Source organism: Jaculus jaculus, chromosome 7, assembly GCF_020740685.1.
Source record: "Jaculus jaculus isolate mJacJac1 chromosome 7, mJacJac1.mat.Y.cur, whole genome shotgun sequence".
In the NCBI taxonomy this organism is placed as follows: domain Eukaryota; kingdom Metazoa; phylum Chordata; class Mammalia; order Rodentia; family Dipodidae; genus Jaculus; species Jaculus jaculus.
The window spans coordinates 129,444,605-129,463,321 of record NC_059108.1 but is presented as its reverse complement, the minus strand read 5'-3'; the positions used below and the strand labels follow the sequence as shown (position 1 = coordinate 129,463,321).

Below are 18,717 nucleotides of genomic sequence, written 5' to 3'. Positions count from 1 at the left end.
AGAAAATAAGAGAGTCTGCCATGCCACTCTCCATGATAAATAACCCCACCAGTGCATTTCAGAGCCAGAAGAAGCCTGCCAGCCCCCTTACTGTGGAGACAGAAGAGTACAAGCAGAAACCTATGTGGTTTGTGGGCAGACGGGTCATCCTGATTCCTAGCTGAAGGCCTGATTGGACTCCATGTTCTTTCTGAGACACCAGTGTCACATAAACAGAGTAAAGCCAGCAAACACCCACCACCACAAAATACAACAGAACACCAGTTTGCTACGTAAGCCCTTCATTCAGATACTGTGTATTTAAAGTAGCACAAGAGTGTACTGTGAGCAGTGCAGAACATGCTCTAATAGTGAGTACTCTTCAATACACGCTCCGGTCCTGTGCACATTCTGATACAGAAATAATGTACATCTACAAGAAACTACATAAAGCCAGGAAGACAGTTATTTGTGACATATTGGGAGTTCAAAGCAGGAAGCAGAGTTTACTTGTGAAGGGGTGAAGGCATGTGGGCACTGTGCAGTGTAGGGCCAGCTTTTAAGATGGTAATCTCTTACTTGCTGGACCTGGAAAGATAAGCAGACTTTGTATTTGGGTGGTTTTAACATAAGAAAGGAATACAAAATCTGTGGATCCTAAATGTGAAGGAGATTAAATATTCCTTCCTATAAAATAATACACCCTTGATAACAGGAACCAAGTTAGCTCACTAAAGAAAATGAAATAATGCATCCTATTGAAAATCTTATTGAAAATCTATATGATGAAGTCATTACTTTACTAGTTTCTTATCCAGTCTATGTCACCAGTTTTAAACTTCACAGTGGCAACATGATGGTCCCTTAAGTACAATGAAATAATTTTTATCTACTGGCTAACATCCATTAAGAACCCTAAGAAAATGGCATTAAAATCATTAGCATATGTTTATATAACTGGATTTACATTTTTCGTGTGTGTGTGTGTGTGTGTGTGTGTGTGTGTGTGTGTGTAAGAGGGGCAAAGGGGGGAGGGATGTGGTGCATGCGGCTGGTGTGTGGTCTATTCATGTTTGTATGTGCTGATACAGTGCTGTAGTGCCTGCCTGTGACAACCACAGAAAAACACCATATATCTCCCTCTATCACTCACTTGCCTATTTGTCCTTGTAATGGAATCTCTTACTGACCCTGAAGCTTGCCATTTATGATCCCAAGTGATTCTCCAGTCTCTGCTCCCCACTGTACTAGGATTATAGATATGTGTGGCCATGCCCAGTTGATTATGAGTTTTGGAGATTGGAACACAGATGGTCTCAAGTCCCCTCAGACCTTAATGCTTGTACAGGAAGCACATTTAACTAATGAGCTATCTCTCCAGCCCTACATTTTTCACTTTTAATTGACACATAGAAACTATACATATTTGGAGAGATGGCTCAGTGGTTAACTGCAAAGCCTGATGGCCTGGACTTGATTCCCCAGTACCCAAGTAAAGCCAGATACATAACATTGCATGTGTATACGGAGCTTGTTTGTATTAGCAGGTGACCGTGGCATTCTCTCTCTCTCTTCTTATGAATATAAATAAATTTAAAAAATTGTAGAGCTGGAGAGATGGCTTGTTAGCTAAGGTGTTTGCCTGCAAAGCCAAAGGACCCAGGTTTGATTCCCCAGGACCACCATAAGCCAGATGCACAAGGTGGTGCATGCATCTGCAGTTCATTTCCAGTGGCTGGATGCCCTGGTGCACCTGTTTTCTCTCTCTCCCTCTCTCTGTCTCTTTCTCTTTCCCTCAAATAAATAAATAAAAACAAAACTTTTTAAAAGCAGACTTAAAAATAAATAAAATAAAAAAGAAATTATACATATCTAAGCGGAATGGTGTGATATTGCAACACACACATATATACAATATATAATGATAAGATCAGGGTAATTGCTATATCTATTGCCTCAAATATTCAACATTTTATAGCTAGAGGTTTTAAAGTATAGTTTCGTCCATGAGAAAATTCTAAGGTCAACTTGATAAGGATCCAGACATTCATTCTCTGTTTAGTAAGTACATGCAAGAGGACACTCAGGAAAGAAAATATCTGGCTGTACAAATTTGAAACAAAAAAACTGAAATATAAACTTAAAAGCATCACCACTATAGAGAAGACACAAAAATTTATGAAATAAAAACCAGACACTCAGAAGTCTGTTTGTTGGGGCAGAACATTCACACAGCTGGTATATACCATCTATGTAAGGCTATGAAGAATGAGAAACGGTTTCAAGTCTTTTAATATTTTCCTATACACAGAAGCATATAGGTACTTACAGATCAATAATCACATTCACCAAAGTAGGGACTTACTATAAAGAACTCTGGTATTACTGAGGTCACGTGACTATGCTCAGCTACATTCTAATGCACAAAATGATAACTAGGAAGCTTTCTTGTATTAGAAGCTGTTCAAAAACTGATACATAACAAATTGGTTGCTTGCAGAAAGGAGTTAGGTGAAGCTAAAGAACATGTCAAGGAAAAACATTTCAAAAGAGATGGAAATGATTTGAAGAAATAAATGCTGTCTGAAATCCCTCATCTTTATGCTCATTGACTCTGTAGGACTTTTTCAACCAGTATGTCTGAGGTGCTGGTTAGCTCATTTTACCCTAGCTTGGGACAGTGCTTCAATCTGTAACAGCTGTGACATGAGGCATATGTCATTTTTCTGCCAAGAGAGTATTGATCACTTGCTTTTAAACCCCAACCTCTTAATAACACTCATACATTAATAATACACTATTCAGTAAATCACAAAGTTCTTATTTTCAACAAATTTCTTTTAAAAATATATCTTATTATTTATTTGTAAGCAGAATGAGAGACATGGAGAGAGACAGAGATATGGAATGTGTGTATGTGTAAGTACTGGTATGCCAGGGCCTCTTGCCACTGCAAACAAATTCCAGACACATGTGCTACTTTGTGCATCTGGCTTTATGTGAGTACTGAGGATTTGAACCTGGGCCATCAGGCTTTACAAACAAGTGCTTTTAACCACCAACTCATCTCTCCAGCCCATCAACTAGTTTCTAATACTCTCAAAAGGAGAATCAGAAGTTCTATTATTCTGAATTCCTCCAAGTAATATGAAGAAGAGAATTCTTATACAAAATATATCAGGATATACATAAATTGGATAAACATATAACTTGGAGTGTGTAAATGCTGGCTGGAGGAACTTGGGTGGTGCAGTGTGTGCACTGTGCACTAGTCTGTGGCAGTGCAGCCACATACTCACGACCCTGCTCAGGATGCTGGCCTTCTACACATGCAATTTTTATATCATGGCTGGGAAGCAGAGAAGGCTTCCCAGAGCTTGCTGCCAAATGACAGGTGATGGAAATACACAGAGACCAGTGCTTACAAAAAGATGGAGAAGGCCCTGGTCAAGAAGAAGCAAACATAAGCACACAGAGAAAAAGTTTGCCAGATTCAGAGGGTGCTGATGGCAGGTAAAGTGAAAGAGCACAGTGGTCCAGTCCCCCAGTGACAACTAAGGTGAAACCATGAACTGAAGATGCCCCCAAAGAAAACAGAAAGGCAGTGTGAGAATAATTCATGAAAATCACATGCAGGAGGAGAAGATGGAAAACAGAGCTGCATGTGACTGTCAGGGCTCCTTCTCTTTAAAGCGCTCTCCCCTTGTCTGTAAGAAATAAATGAAAACATAAAGAGGGCTGGAGAGATGGCTTAGCGGTTAAGCACTTGCCTATGAAGCCTAAGGACCCCGGTTCGAGGCTTGACTCCCAGGACCCACGTTAGCCAGATGCACAAGGGGGCGCATGCTTCTGGAGTTCATTTGCAGTGGCTGGAGGCTCTGGTGCGCCCATTCTCTATCTATCTCTATCTGCCTCTTTCTCTGTCTATCACTCTCAAATATATAAATTGAAAAAAAAAACATGAAGAAAACTCTTAAGTGAGACTCTTAGCCAGAGTATTTGGAGTAAGTGATAATGGATCAAAAATCATTTATTAGCTATAATGTATAAGACAACATGCCAAAGACCCTGGAGATAAGTCTATAAACTCAAAGGACTCATAGTATTTCATGGAGCTAATCATAAGCACTGCATTTAAAAATTATTTATTTATTTATTTGAAAGAGAAAAAGAGGCAGGGAGAGAGAATGGGTGTGCCAGGGCCCCTAACCCCTGCAAATAGAGGTATGTGCCACCTTGTGCATCTGGCTTTACATGGGTCCTGAGGAATCACACCTGGGTCCTTCGGCTTTGCAGGCAAGTGCCTTAACTACTAAGCCATTTCTCAAGCCCAGCACTGTGTTTTTGTTTAGCATGTAACTTACTGAAGTAACATACAATAATAAACAGTCAAGGTTTACAGAAAGAAAGGAGACACCACTATTCCATGTACAAATAAAAAGGCGTTACTGAGCAGTAAAGTAAAGGAAGGCTCATGTCTGGGCAACCAGGCTATAGGAAAAGTCAGGGTCAGTCAGGGGAAATGGAATGTGGTATACAGGCACACTGCATAATTAAAGGAACACATACCACGAGAAGAAAAACATAGGAATTTAGGACCAGTGAAAGATGAGTCTGGAAAGAAACCAGATGTTGGAAAGGGGGCCAGATGTTCAAGAGCCAGGTTAAAGAGTTTTAACTGTACTCATTAAAGTCACTGAAGGATTTCTGAACATAAAAAAAGGTCAGTAAAACAAAGTTCTGTTAGGGTTAAAGAAGAAACATGTGCACTGTTTTCATCTTTGCGGGTTAGAAATAGCCTTTGATCTGACATTATTTCCACAGTTACAAAAGTGCTATTCCACTCAGCCTCTATTGTATTTCTGCCATTTCTTTTGTGGGAAAGAGGGAAAAAATACTTTCACAAAAAGAATTAAGAGCCTCTGAATAGTAAGTGCATCACTATCTTGGATACAGCCTCGGTGATTTGAGCACACAAATCCTGACAGCCAGTTCTAACAGGAATTAAAGTCACTGTATTTCAAATACTGAAATAGGTCTCAATTTTTTTTTTTTTTTGCTTTTGTTTTTTCTAAAACTGGGTTTTGTGCAACCCAGTCTAGTCCAAGCTTGCGATATAGCTGAGGTTAACCTTGACCTTCTGATGTTTCTGCCTCTATTTCCTAAGTGCTGGGATTAGAGGTGTGTGCCACTGTGCCTAGCCTAAATATAAAACTTCTAAAATTTTTTTTTTCCCTGGTAGCAATCACATTTATAAGGCAATAGTTAAAAATAAATATAAAAGGCTTTTGACAGAGCACACAGGAATCAACTGCAGAGACATATTAAGAGACATGGTGGGCAATTAAAGCAGAAATCAATAAGAATTTTAAAAGGACTTAAAACATAAGCATAAGCTACCATTTCAAAGTTAAAGAAGGTGGCTCAAAAATCCCAGCATTTTATCTACCACCTAATCTATTCAAATGCAATACCCCAGATAAATAGTTTGGAAGGGTTGGGGATGCAGTTCAGTGGTAGAACACTTGCCTTGTATGTGCAAAGCCCTGGATTCGGTCTCCAGTAACACATACACACACACACACACACACACACACACACACAAAGACAGTAGGAAGTATGGTGCATATGATCCCTAGAAACAAAAGCCTATGGCATGTGGCTTGAAGATGAACTTTGATCCACTGAACTTTTAACTAAGATGACAGCAAAAAAGAGGATTACCACCACAGAACAGAATGTGAATTTGACAAACCCTGACAATACATATGTATGTTTAAAACACATCATGTTTTCATGATATACTCAGTATAGTAGGTCTCATCAAAATAGCCAACAATTTACCAACCTTGTACAAGAATCTCATTTAGTTCCTGTGACACCTTCAGTTAATGACTAATGCACCAACACTGCTCTCAAGCTAGGAAGTGAAATCACTTTTGATGCCTGATGCCCAGGTATCTTTTGTTTTGCTGCTGTTGCGTATTTGGTTTCACTGCCGTGGCTGGACAACAGGACAAAAGTGCTACAGGAGCAGGTGCTGCTGAAGGAGACTCACGTGACCTTTGGAGATTTCTTTGGGAATAAACTGGCAGGCACTAAATTGAAGACTATAAAGATTAATTTTTACAGTCTTTGAGACCAAAGAAAACTCTGGTCCAATTAAAATTGCCCCAGCCACTCTGACTTTTGAAAAAGTGAGCCTTGTCTTGAGAAGCATTACAGAAATTCATTGTCATGGCTGATAGGAGCTTTCCGATCGTGGAGAGCCACCTGCACCAGTGACGCAGGGACAGGCACAGTGTGTGGTGCACGTCACCTTACCTAGCCTATTTCAATTCATATGGAGGAAATATTTTCCTCTCCTTTTTGAGTTCACAATCATTTATTTTTATTCATCATTTATTCTGGTTTACAGATCAGGGTGTTAAGAGAATTAAAAATAATTGAGAATTTAAAGAAAGCATGTCTGAGCAACTAAAATGCCTTGTTCAGGCTGAATGTCACAGTAATCTCCAAAATATTTGAGGCATCCTGCTAGGCAGTATATGATTTGACAGCATATAATCTACAAAATAAATAAATGTACTTATAAATTACATGCAAATGTGCTCCTGTATTAACATATTATATATACTACAAAATGTAATTCAGAAATTTCTAAATAACTTAATACATATATTGAATTTATAAATGGCAGCTTTTGTTATGACTTGAAATTATTGGTAATATTTAATAACAATGTGATTTAATCTATTTTATTGTTTCTGAATGTTTTGGACTAATCCTTTATGACTGAGCAAATTTAAAGTTCAATTTGTTTTGATATGTAGCTTTAATAGCTGTCCTAGACACCTCGTGAAATTATGTAGATCTAAATGAGAAAAGGTGACCATGGCTCAGCTGTTAATTCTATCCTCTAATAATGCAAAGCTCTACGGGTATTTCAATTTCTTCAATTATTATTTTGTTATTGCTGACTGAAATTCAGCAATAAATGTCTACTTTTCTTGTTATCACTGGTATGGTTTGAAAACTTATTAAGATTATAATACATCTATACTGAATTATTGTGCCTTAAAAACCTCTAAAAATTTTGAAAGGCTTTTTAGCCAGGTCAGGACATTCCATTTCCATACAGATATAAAGTGTTTTAATAGGTGACCCATATCACTTTGTAAAGTAAAATCACATTTCCAAACATCTATTTTTCAAAAATGTTTTCTACAAGGAGGTAACTCAGGCTCTATCTGGAAGTAGTTGCTGTTCTCATTTATGGTGGTGATGGTTTTTATTGATTATCAACTTGACAGGATGGAGAATCACCAAGAAAATGAGTGTCTGGGTATTAATGTGAGGGATTATTTAGATTAGGTTAATTAAGGTGGGAAGACCCATTTTAACTGTGGGCAGCTAGAGTCCTGGACTGGATGAAACAAAAAGCTAGCTGAATGTGAGGCTTCCCCTTGCTCTGCTTCCTGGGTGTGAATACAATGTCACCAGCCGAATGGTTTCATAGTCCTGCCTCTGCTTTCCTTGCCACGATGAGATGTAACCTTGAACTGTAAGCTGAATTAAACTATTCTTCCCTTAAACTGATTTTTGTCAAGTATTTTGTCCCAGCCACCAGAAAGTAATTAATACAAAGTTTTAACCATAGTTTCTACCATGAGGGGTTATATTTAAGTATGTGTTTTTAATCCTGGCCCGGTAGTGTAGACCTGGACTCTCAGCTATTGGGGAGGCTGAGGCAGGATACAAGCGCAAGGCCTATCTGGGTTCAGAAGGAGCAAGTTCAAGTCCAACCTAGGCAACTAAGTGAAGCCCTTTCTCAAAATAAAAAAGGGGGGCTGCGGATTTGACTCAGCAGAAGGACATTTTCCTAGCATACATGGACCCTAGGTTAATCCCCAGTCTGGGAAAATATTTTTCAAAAATTTCTACAAGGTAGCATCTATTATAGCTATTTAACACATATAGAGGTCAGTAAATCTGGACTTCGTTTTTTTGTAAAAGGGAAATGGGTTACAATGTCTGGTTCTTCTAGTATAAAACAACTTCCCTGTGGTGGAAATATACTGACTTTCATTAACCATCTCATCACAGAATACAGAGAAAGACTCTAGCATAAGAACTTGCCTTCACAAAATCACCTGTGCTGGCCTGTAGCACTTTGTATGCATCTGGTGTTAACATCTCTGCTCTCCTTCAACAGCCTGCTCAGTGGCTTGCTTATGCACCACACAGCAAATGAACTGCATATATGTCAGTGTTGATGATAATGCGAGCAGAGTCTTATTCAAATAACCTGCTTGATCATTTCTATTGAGCAGAGCTGGTTTCTGGCCAGATTTCATTAAATGACTTTTCTCCCAGATAGGAATATCTGCCAGATGTCCCCCAATATTCATTCCCTCCCCCCTTCCCTCACTATTAGAACCCCTGTTAATGAGTACATGGTTGCCCAAAGCAAAGCCTGCATTTTCTCTGCCCTTTCCTTGCTCCCCTGCAGATATGTTCAGCCTCGAATCCAAGCATTGGCCACTGGAATGATATGTGTGTGTGAAGAAGATTATCTGTCTCCTTTCCTACTATCTAGAATTTAGACTTCATGGCTGTAACTTGGGCAGCCATCTTCAAGCAAGAAAGAGAAGCTAGGTGTTAAGGCAGCCACAGCAACAAGCAACAGGGAACCTGGATCCTTCCACACTGATAATCACCATTGGGTCCCAGGTTGCCTATTTTTATACATTTTCTAATCTTTCAGTATTTGAGTACCCTAGCTGTCACTTGTGTACTGAAGTGACACTTGATGGCAGGCTCATGCTAGGTGTCAGAGTGGAGACAACTGAGGCATTTTCTTACATCTGCCAGTGCCTGTATACTAGCAGACTATTAACACAAACTGCCTTTAAGCCATTTGCTCATTGAAGAAGAACTTTGTAACATAATCTTGAAATTCACTCTACTGAGCACTGATAAATGGAAACCTGTACCAGCAGCATGGAAAACTGGTGAATGAGGGGCTGACATTCGGTGCTACCACCTTTTCTCTCCAGACAACTTGAGACCCGTGTATAACCTATGCCTAATGAATACATGGTTCTTCTATCTTCCTGCTCCTCTGAGAGGCCCTGTCAAAGGATGGCTGGACTCAGGGCTAATAGTACACATCTCTCCTGGATCGTGAAACTACACTGTGAGATTCTGGAAATGTTCAAAAGTAAAAAGTCAGAACAAGTAAGTTCTTAGTAAGACTAAAAGTTCATAAAAGCAAATGGGAAATAAAAGGTGGATGGGTGTAAAGATCTTGGTGCCTTACCTGAATACTTCTAGAACAGTCCTTTCTGGTAACTTGGGAGCCACCTGACTAAATGCCCTTTTGAAATCTTCCAGAGTTAAAAATCCACAATCTATTTGAAAACAAAATACAAAACACTCACTTTTATAAATCCTATGAAGTATTATTTCAGCCACAATGTGAAATTTAATTTCAATATATTATTAGGAGAAAGGCAGTAATTTAGAGTTGATCTTTCAGGTATGGTAATCTGAGATAATCACCATGGAAGATTTTAAGCATCTTGTAGTAATATTCTACTCTTTAGTTGCTCAGTCTCAGATAATTTTGAAGGCCATTGTCAGCTTTTCTTCTTCTACCCACTGATCCTCTAACTCCTACGAAAAGGACTACATAGAGAAAAAACTTTAATAGTGGCACTAAGCGTTGAGTCCTTGTGAATTGCCAAAACATGTCAGTTTTCAATTCACGTTTGTTTTTTCTGGCTTGATACTAGACTGGTGATACGTTAATATTTAGGGGAAATAAGAGCAAGGACAATGAATCTTGTCATCCTCTGTATGCTTTATGGGGCATGGGGTCTGCAGCCACACACTATGGGAAACAATTCTTCAAATCACGTGTGGATCTAAGTAGCAGTTGTGGCAGAGATGTCTCCACATGTCCACAGGTGGCTGTGGCTTATCTCCCCACATGGTCAGTCTTTCTGCTGTCACCACTACAACATAGATACAATATGTAAGTACACAGGTATTGTACATAAATACCAATCATATAACTATAAATATTGTTTCATCCACGGTACATGTCAAGAACTTAAAATACAAGACAAGAAGATTCCCACTACCACCCATGGTAAGAGCTAAAGAATACAGTAAAATGATCTTTGTGTGTTGTGTATCAGGGCTGGAAAGTTGTCTAAATGGTTAAAGGCACTTGCTTCCAAGTATTTTATACATTTAATTCACTGACTATCTTGTAGTCCCATTCATAATTCCTTAACACCAATTATTCTATCAAAACACTTTAGTGACTTTACAAACACTTACAGTGCACATCAAAAGCTGTGAAGATGTGTCTTATCTCATTCCGATAGAGCTGTGCTTCCTTCTTTTTCCTTATGATATTTAAGAACTCCGTAAGTGATAGACCTAGAAGTTGCGGGTGGGGGGGGGGACAATTTGTCAAAGATGACTATATTCTCTTAAGAAAAAATAAATCAGATATGAACAGTGATAAATATTACAAATTACTTAACTTTTACCTTAATTTCATGAATAATTTACTCTTTAAGACAAAAAGACAACTTGGTGCTACATGATAGGGAAAGTCCAACCCTGGCAATCAGTAGTGAAAACTAAAGACACCCTGAGGTTCCTGGAGCTTTTTCAAAAAATGAAGGAATGGTGACCTTGAAAAGTTTAGCCCTCTCTAGCAGCTCTTAGACAGGTGCATGACTGCTTATTAAACAAGGTCTCATAATTTTCTTTCCTTATGCTTCTTTGAGCCCTTTTTTTTTCTAGCCAGATGTCATTCCAGCAGGTTTTTTTTTTCCAGCTGGGAGATCAGGTCAAAGAAGTAGTTTCTCAAAAGTCAATACCAATTGCATGCCACAGATAAAGGTGGAGAGAATATTACATAAACAATAGAGCTGGCACCATCCCCAGCCCTGGATACACCCCACAATGTGTTCGGCAGCCTCAGGCTCAGCTTCCTGCGACTTTCATAATAAAAGAGCCCAGCATGATGATGTGAGATTGGATACTGTGCTTACAATGTCTATTAAAATGAATTCTAATGTGATCTTTGTAGTAGGTTTAAGGAGCAGAGCCAAGAATTTAAACATTTTAGTGAACTGAGCCCTAAATATACAAAAAGAGAAACTCATTTTTTATAATGCAGGTTTTCTATGTAAAAAGTTATCATCCTGTTTTAAAAAAAAGCCACAAATCATATAATAACCACATGTAACTACTTCCTTCAGGAAGGTAACTACTGAGCCAAGTATTTTTCCTATAATAGTTTAAATTGTTTAAAAATGTTAAAAACAATTTTCTTAATTTCTCATGCTTTTTTTCTTATTTGAGGTAGGCATAAAACTAGAATGAGATCAGGAGAGAGAAGAAATGAGAAAGAGGAGTTACCTGGCAGGTTAGGGGAGGGACAGAACATAGGAAGTGGGAGAGGAGCTTAAAGTGGACAAGAAGGGGTAAGGAAGGAACTACACAAAAGTTGAGACAACCTGAATCAATTCCATACAAACTCTTATTCTGGCTAGCATTCTGTAAGATATAAACACCAATAAATGGAGAGGGGGCAGTCCAGACAGAAGGTAGAAAAAGCTTAACTTTGAAACCATGGAGAGGGCTAGAGGGATGGCTTAACAGTCAAGGTATTTTCAAAGCCAAAAGGACACAGGTTTAATTCCCCAGGACCCAAGTTAGCCAGATGCACAACACGGCACATGCATCTGGAATTTGTTTGCAGTGGCTGGAGGCCCTGGTGTGCCCTTTCTTTCTTTCTTTCTTTCTTTCTTTCTTTCTTTCTTTCTTTCTTTCTTTCTTTCTTTCTTTCTTTCTTTCCCTCTCTCTCTCTCTCTCTCTCTCTCTCTCTCTTTCTCTGTCAAATAAATAAATAAATAATTTTTTAAAAATACAGAGAGAAGGAGAGATGGCTTAGTGGTTAAAGCAATTGCAAAGCCAAAGGACCCAGGTTTGATTCCCCAGGACCCACATAAGCCAGATGCACAAGGTGGCACATATGTGTCTGGAGTTTGTTTGCAGTGTCTGGAGGCCCTCTCTTGATGCCCATTCTCTCTTGATGACATGAACACTGCTCTTACTGCTAGCCTGACAACCAGCCCCAGGTTGATTGTGACAAACATGGTGATCAAGCAAAATATCAAAACAGAAAACCAGAGGCCACAGAGAACTCAATGCTAAATCAGACTGCCAAAAGGCCTGCTATGGCTCAGGGAACATGGCAGAAATATTTTAAGAGCCATAGAGTGAGTAGGAATATACTGAGGCACTGACACTTGCTACCCCACAGGGACTGACTGAGACCTTCATGGCCCCATAGTGAATACCATAACCCCACCCAGGAAGACTCCAGTGTAACTGGACCTGTGATGAGGGTATAAAAGAGAATAAGCTGTTATAATTTATATAAAAATAAAAATATTTTTAAAGGGGCTACAGAGTGGGCTCAGCCAGTAACACCCTTTGCCCCACAAGCACGAGTACCTGAGGTCTGTGTTGGAGCCTCAATACCCATGTAAATAAACTGGGTGTGAGAAACTCTATCTCAAGGAAACAATGTAGAAGAGCGATACAGAAGCATACAAGATGGTAGGCTCTGTCCTCTGTACATGGGCACGTTGGGCACACACATGGGCATACAGTATACACATACCACATAGCCATACATATTAAAAAAGTAGAATAATAATAAAGGTAGCTTGTTTTTAAGTGATGCTTTTATAATTTGTAAAGTCCTTCTGTGTGCCAAGTACTATAGGAAGCTCTGGTAATAAAACAGAAGAGAGAAAACACACGGTTCTAGTTCAAGGGAAAAGACCAGCTTAGTTCAGCTGCAAATGTACACATCTTGAAAACTGTGGCATATGCAAGGAGGGAGAAATGGGAGTTGGTGAAAGAGGAAGCCAGCAATTCTCTTGTAGCATAGACTGGAAGAGAAGGCTCTTAGAAGAGGAAATGTTGAAGCTAAGACCTAAACCATGAAAATAGTACAAATTGCCAAAGTGTAAGAAAAAGAACAAGATGGGCAGTGGGATAGCACATGCCAAGGCCATTGGGTGGTAAAGCAGTAAATGAGAGGAGGCCATGTGATTAGAATGGAATTGAGCAAGAGAGAGGAAGGGATATAGCACAGGGTAGGTGAAGGAGGCAGAGCCCAAACTCACAGGCCCTTATGGACTGAAGGAAGAAAGGTGGGCTTTACCTAGACTGCAATAGGAAGTAAGTGAAAGATTTTAATTGGGAAGCAATGAGATCTGATATAAATTTCTGAGATAACTTTCAGGCAATTGGAGAGAAAGCAAAAACATCAAAAGAGAAACCAGTTGGTCTCCTACTGGCAGAAGACACAGTTGCTTTGGAACTGGCAGTGGAAGAAGCGTGGAAGGCATCCAGTCAGATCTTAGAATGGAAAGGACACAACTTCTTGAATCCCAGATGTGGCAGTCAGGTATAACTCATAGACTCTAGAATGAGTATTAGGTGGCTTAAGGAGTTAAAGAGATGAAGGACTAAGGGAAAGAACAGGATTGGAGGTGAGAAGAAGAGTTGTAATCTGGATGTGCTAAGTGTCCAATGTTTGGGGTACAACTAAGTTAGGGAGTCAGGAGAAATATCTGCCAGCAACTACAGTGTCTAGCAGGAAGTCAATAAAAACAGTTGTCCTTTGGTACATGGGGAATGGGTTCCAAGATCCCTCCAGAGGACACCAAATTCTGAGGATGCTTAAAATCCCTTATAAAATATGCAATCTCTTCATATATTTCTGCATCTTTCTATATTATGCTTAAATCATCTCTGGATACCTAATAATATTTAATACAATATAAATGTAAATAATTATCATACTGTATTGTTTAGGAAAAATGACAAGGAAAAAGTCTGCATTGTGCACTTTGTAGATGACTTTTTGAAATATATTGCATTTGCAATTGGCTGAATCCTCTTGGATACAGAGGGCTGACAGTGCTGTGTTGAATTAGCATATGCAGTGTTTTTTCCTGTAGTCGCTAAGGACAGAGATTGATGCAGCCCCATTCCCATCTAATCACCTTGTGACCAGAGAACATATTTTAAAATGCTAGCTGAGGTTGAAATTGAGTCTAGTCATGCATGTTCCCAAAGATCAGACTCATAACTTTAGTTTCATAAACTCCAAAAGGTAATAAATTAAACAGCATCTAGAGTTGTTGAAAATCTTGAATAATTTATTCACTGATGATGGTGTATTCTATCACAGTCTTTCTCCAATCTCTCTAGAAAAATTCCTGGTGATTCCCCTAAACTTTAGGCTCTTAGCACCTGTACCCTGACATGTGTAAACATACTGCCTAGAAACACCTCTTCCTTTATTTCTCCAGTAAATTTTTCTAACTTCTGCCAGAAGCAACTGAAGCATGATCTCTGCTTTAAAGGCCTCTGATATGTCTTTGCTGAGACCCTCTGCTATGACCAGCAGCCCAGAGTTCACAGAACATAGGACAGTTTAGGCTCCATGGCAGTTAATTGGTCACATGTCTAACTGAGATATATTTTATGTTGTCCAAAATTTCATCCTTAGGATTTAGTATGATGCCTACCATGTACTAAGCATTCTTTACATGTTTACTGAATGAGTAAAATGTCACAAATAAAAAAATGAACAGGGGTGGAGAGATGGCTTAGTGGTTAAGTGCCTGCCTGTGAAGCCTAAGGACCCCAGTTCGAGCCTTGATTCCCCAGTACCCACGTAAACCAGATGCACAAGGTAGCACATACATCTGGAGTTCGTTTGCAGTGGCAGAAGGCCCTGGTGCACCCATTCTCTCTCTATCTGCTTCTTCCTGTATCATACTATCTCAGATAAATAAATAAATAAAAATATTTTTAAAAAATTAACAGGAGGTATCACTAGGTTTTATCAAAAAAGCATTAAGATATGTGCTTTAAGTCACCTGAAAAATAATGTCAGAAACTAGATCAGCATTTTAGAAGTTTCTATTTTTAATACATAATAATCTAATGGAAACCAAAATTCAGAGGGAAGAACATGTGTACATAATGTCTGCTCTTATAACTGCATCTAATTTAGAGAAATTGTTGGGGGGGGCAGAGCATCATTGAGTGGTTCAATATGTGATTCATATGAAAAAAAAACATGAATAGTGGTATCTTTTAAATTACATATTCAGGGCTAGAGAGATGGCTTAGCAGTTAAGCGCTTGCCTATGAAGTCCAAGGACCCCGGTTCGAGGCTCAGTTCCCCAGGACCCACGTTAGACAGATGCACAAAGGTGTGCACACGTCTGGAGTTTGTTTGCAGTGGATGGAGGCCCTGGCGCACCCATTCTCTCTCTCTCTCTCCCCCTGTCTCTCTCTCTCTCTCACTCTCAAGTAAATAAAAGTAACAAAAAAATTTAAATTATATATTCAAATAACACATTCATATTTAAAGCTATAACATATTCAGGTATGTATTTTATAATTTGTATTGTCAAAAACAAATGGATTTTAGTTTTTAATAGGAGAAAATGCACATGGACTTAGATTGTATGTTTATTACCACTTAAAATGAAAAACAATGAAATAGCACAAATAACTCTCTACTTGTAACCAAGTTCTTCCACACTATTTTCCCACAGAGTCATGTGTACCTTGTATCTCTTGTGTTTTCAAGTCAGTACACTAGGGGTTAAAGGCTCTGAGCACATATTTAGCTGTGTTACCATTCCCTCTGCAGCGTGCCCTTATAGGCGACACACACAAATCTCCCTTCTGGAGACACGGAATTTTCATTCAGCATGACTCTTCTGTTGTAATAACAATATGATCAGTTTCCAAAACTAATAGTTAATAATTTACTATTCCTAAGCTTGGCAACACAAACATGTTGATGTAAGCTTGATATAGCTTGCTGCTTTTAAAATGGCCTAAGAATAGAATTCCTACTACTAGCTCCACCTGCTGTCACAATGTTCAAAACTTTCCACTTCATAATGACTTTCGATAATTCCATTTACAATAGATTTCATACCCAAAGAGAAATGCATTATCTCTGTCTTCCCTGGAGTAGAAGGATGTGTCTGGAAAATTCCAATTTCAAATACAACATTCATTTCTCTCAGTACGCTGTTCAACTAAAATAGTTACCTAAACATACTACTGAAACTACAAATTTGGGTCTCAACAACATCAGGGACCGCAAAGATCTATGAGTTTTCTTGTGTTTACCAATATGCCTATAGAAAGGATTCAGAAACTGGGTACTTAGACATTTTTCTGTGAGCAAAAATCCCTTTAAAAACAGGACATTCCTATGTGTAGTTGAGACAATAGCAGAGCTCTCTGGTTTGAAGGGAGATGGCTGGGTTCTTCATACTTCTCTGTCTAGTAATGGTGCTGAGAATGTCCTCGAAAGACCCAAGATTGAGGGCCATGGTTTAAAGACTGCGTCAGCTTTGTTTTTGTGATGAACACCTGAGACAAACAATGGAAAAGAGGAAAAGATAGATTTTTGGCTCCTGGCTTCAGAGATTGCATCCCACAGTCTCTGGTCTTACCACTTTAGCCTGCAGTGGCATATTTCATCATGGCTGGAGTGCCTGGAGGAAGAAATTGCTCACTTCAGAGAAGTGAAAGGGAAAGAGGGTGAGACTAGCCGCTCAATATCCCTCTCAAGGGTATGCCCTCAATGAGCTGACTTCCTCCCACTGCTGCACTTGGCCCCACCACCAGCAGCACACAGGCTGGGAACCAGGCCATCACTACATGGCTTTTGGAGAGCATTTCGAGTACAAACCACAACGAGGACCAATACTCTTGTAAATCCTTCCTGCCTTTGCAAGTCTAAGTATTTTGCACACAACTGGAAAATATTCCTTCCACTTTATAAATTATCCTGGCAAAATAAACTCTTTTTTTTTTTGCTTGTGAATGTGTGTGGGGGATGGTATAAAGGCTAAAGGTAGAGTAGAGTGTCTTCCTCCATTACTCTCCAAGGCATTATTTATGAGACAGGGTCTTTTGACTGAACCCAGAGATCATGGATTACGCTAGGTCCAGCTAACCAGTTTGCCCTGGAGAATCCCCTGTCTCCACCTCCTGAGTGCTAAGATTACAGGCAGACTGCCCTGCCCACCTGGCATTTATGTGGGTGCTGGGGGCTTAGAACCCAAGTCCTCACTCTTGGGTGGCAAGTGATTTATCCACTGAGCCATCTCCCTTGAACAAAATGAATTCATTTTATGTTTTATAATGAAGATATATGTTTATTTTTACTTTCCAAACTACTTAATACATGTAATATAGATATGCCATAGGGCGAGAGACTAGGGAGGTTATTATTTTTCTACTTCTTTGTTTTGAAACCATTTCCTAGGAGGATAATAAGCTTTCACTGCAGGGGTGAATGCATTCAAAAAGTCCAATAAAACTATATAATTTTTCCTTGAAAGTTCCATTATGTATATGTTTTTGTGGTTCACAGTTCTAAGCATCAGGGTCAGTACACACAGAGAAATCCTCTTGAAAATGAAGTAGTCTAGTGTCTGGCTATCACAGTGAGCTCAAATTAGAAACTGTAATAAACCTGGGAAGAGTGAAGGAGAAAACAGTAAAAAAATGCCAGGTTATTTGGACTGGAAAGTTGAGCCTAGATTTAGCTAAAACAGAAAGGGAGGGAGGGAGGGAGACAGGGAGAGAGAGAGAGAGTGTTTATTGTGCCATCTATTAATTTTCCCAAGGCCTGAAAATGCCTAAAACTGAGGGCTTAAGTGGATGAAGTGGCCTTTGAAAAAAAGCATAATATAAGCCTTGTCTGGCCTCTGAAATAAAATTAAGATTATGACTTTTGGAGGCCACAATGAGTAAAAGGGACATAATGTGTTTGCATAAAAGGACTATAAAGACAGAAGGTGAAAATGACATCAACAATGATGAGTTGTCAGCAAAATGGATAAGAAAATTCTGAGGACTAATATTTTCTTCCATATGCTATAGAAAAGTAGGGGAATAAAGAGAAAAGAATCTACTCTAATGGAAGAAATCAGTCTTTACAGTATCATTGAGAGGGAAATGAGGTGTTGTTTTTTTTTATAAAAAAAAAAGGTTAGAGCAGAACAGAGAAATGTCAACCAATAAAGCCTTATTTCTATCGAACATGGACAGGAATCATTGCCTTTTTACTGTGAACATCTCCTGTTCATAAAGCATCAAAGGTTCCTTGGTATTAGTAGTGCAAAGGCTTACTTTATTCTGAAATTTAAAACCTCATTCTTCCTTCTCAGGGAACTGGTTCTTAACCCTCTTCCTAATTCTTGGCTCCCATCAGAAGAGCATATAGTGGGCTAAGCACAGCTCATTTACAATTATGAACCAGCCACATTCTTCCCTGGTGCAAGAGGCTGTGAGTCTCCTGGGAGGGAACTGTTTATATGAAGATACTTGTTAATAGCTTAAGAAATGAGATATTTGGGCATCCACATTGAAATGGGGAGGATGCTGGTGGGTTGTAAGGAGAAGGACAAAGATCTAGGAGTATACCTGCAGGGGAAGAGAGTCTACAAGAAAGACCTGAAAGGGTGGTGTGCAGAAGGGACCCTTACAAAGAAGAGAGTATATCCTGCCTCATTCCATCAGCTGTGGAGGGGAAATGAGGTACAGCGGGAGTCTCCACCACATCCAGGGCTTTCATGGCAATAG

At 39.2% G+C, this 18,717-nt stretch overlaps 1 protein-coding gene across 1 annotated transcript in view; it reads right to left on the bottom strand.

Annotated features, from left to right (window-relative positions):
* The window catches only part of Efcab11 (EF-hand calcium binding domain 11), a 176,667-nt gene that overhangs the window by 128,958 nt on the left and 28,992 nt on the right, over nucleotides 1-18,717 (bottom strand). The window contains exons 4-5 of the mRNA XM_004649344.2: nucleotides 10,330-10,431; nucleotides 9,302-9,392 (exon numbers count right to left, since the gene is read on the bottom strand). Of these exons, the coding sequence (XP_004649401.1) occupies nucleotides 9,302-9,392; nucleotides 10,330-10,431 (193 nt within the window). The remainder of the gene's footprint in view (nucleotides 1-9,301; nucleotides 9,393-10,329; nucleotides 10,432-18,717) is intronic.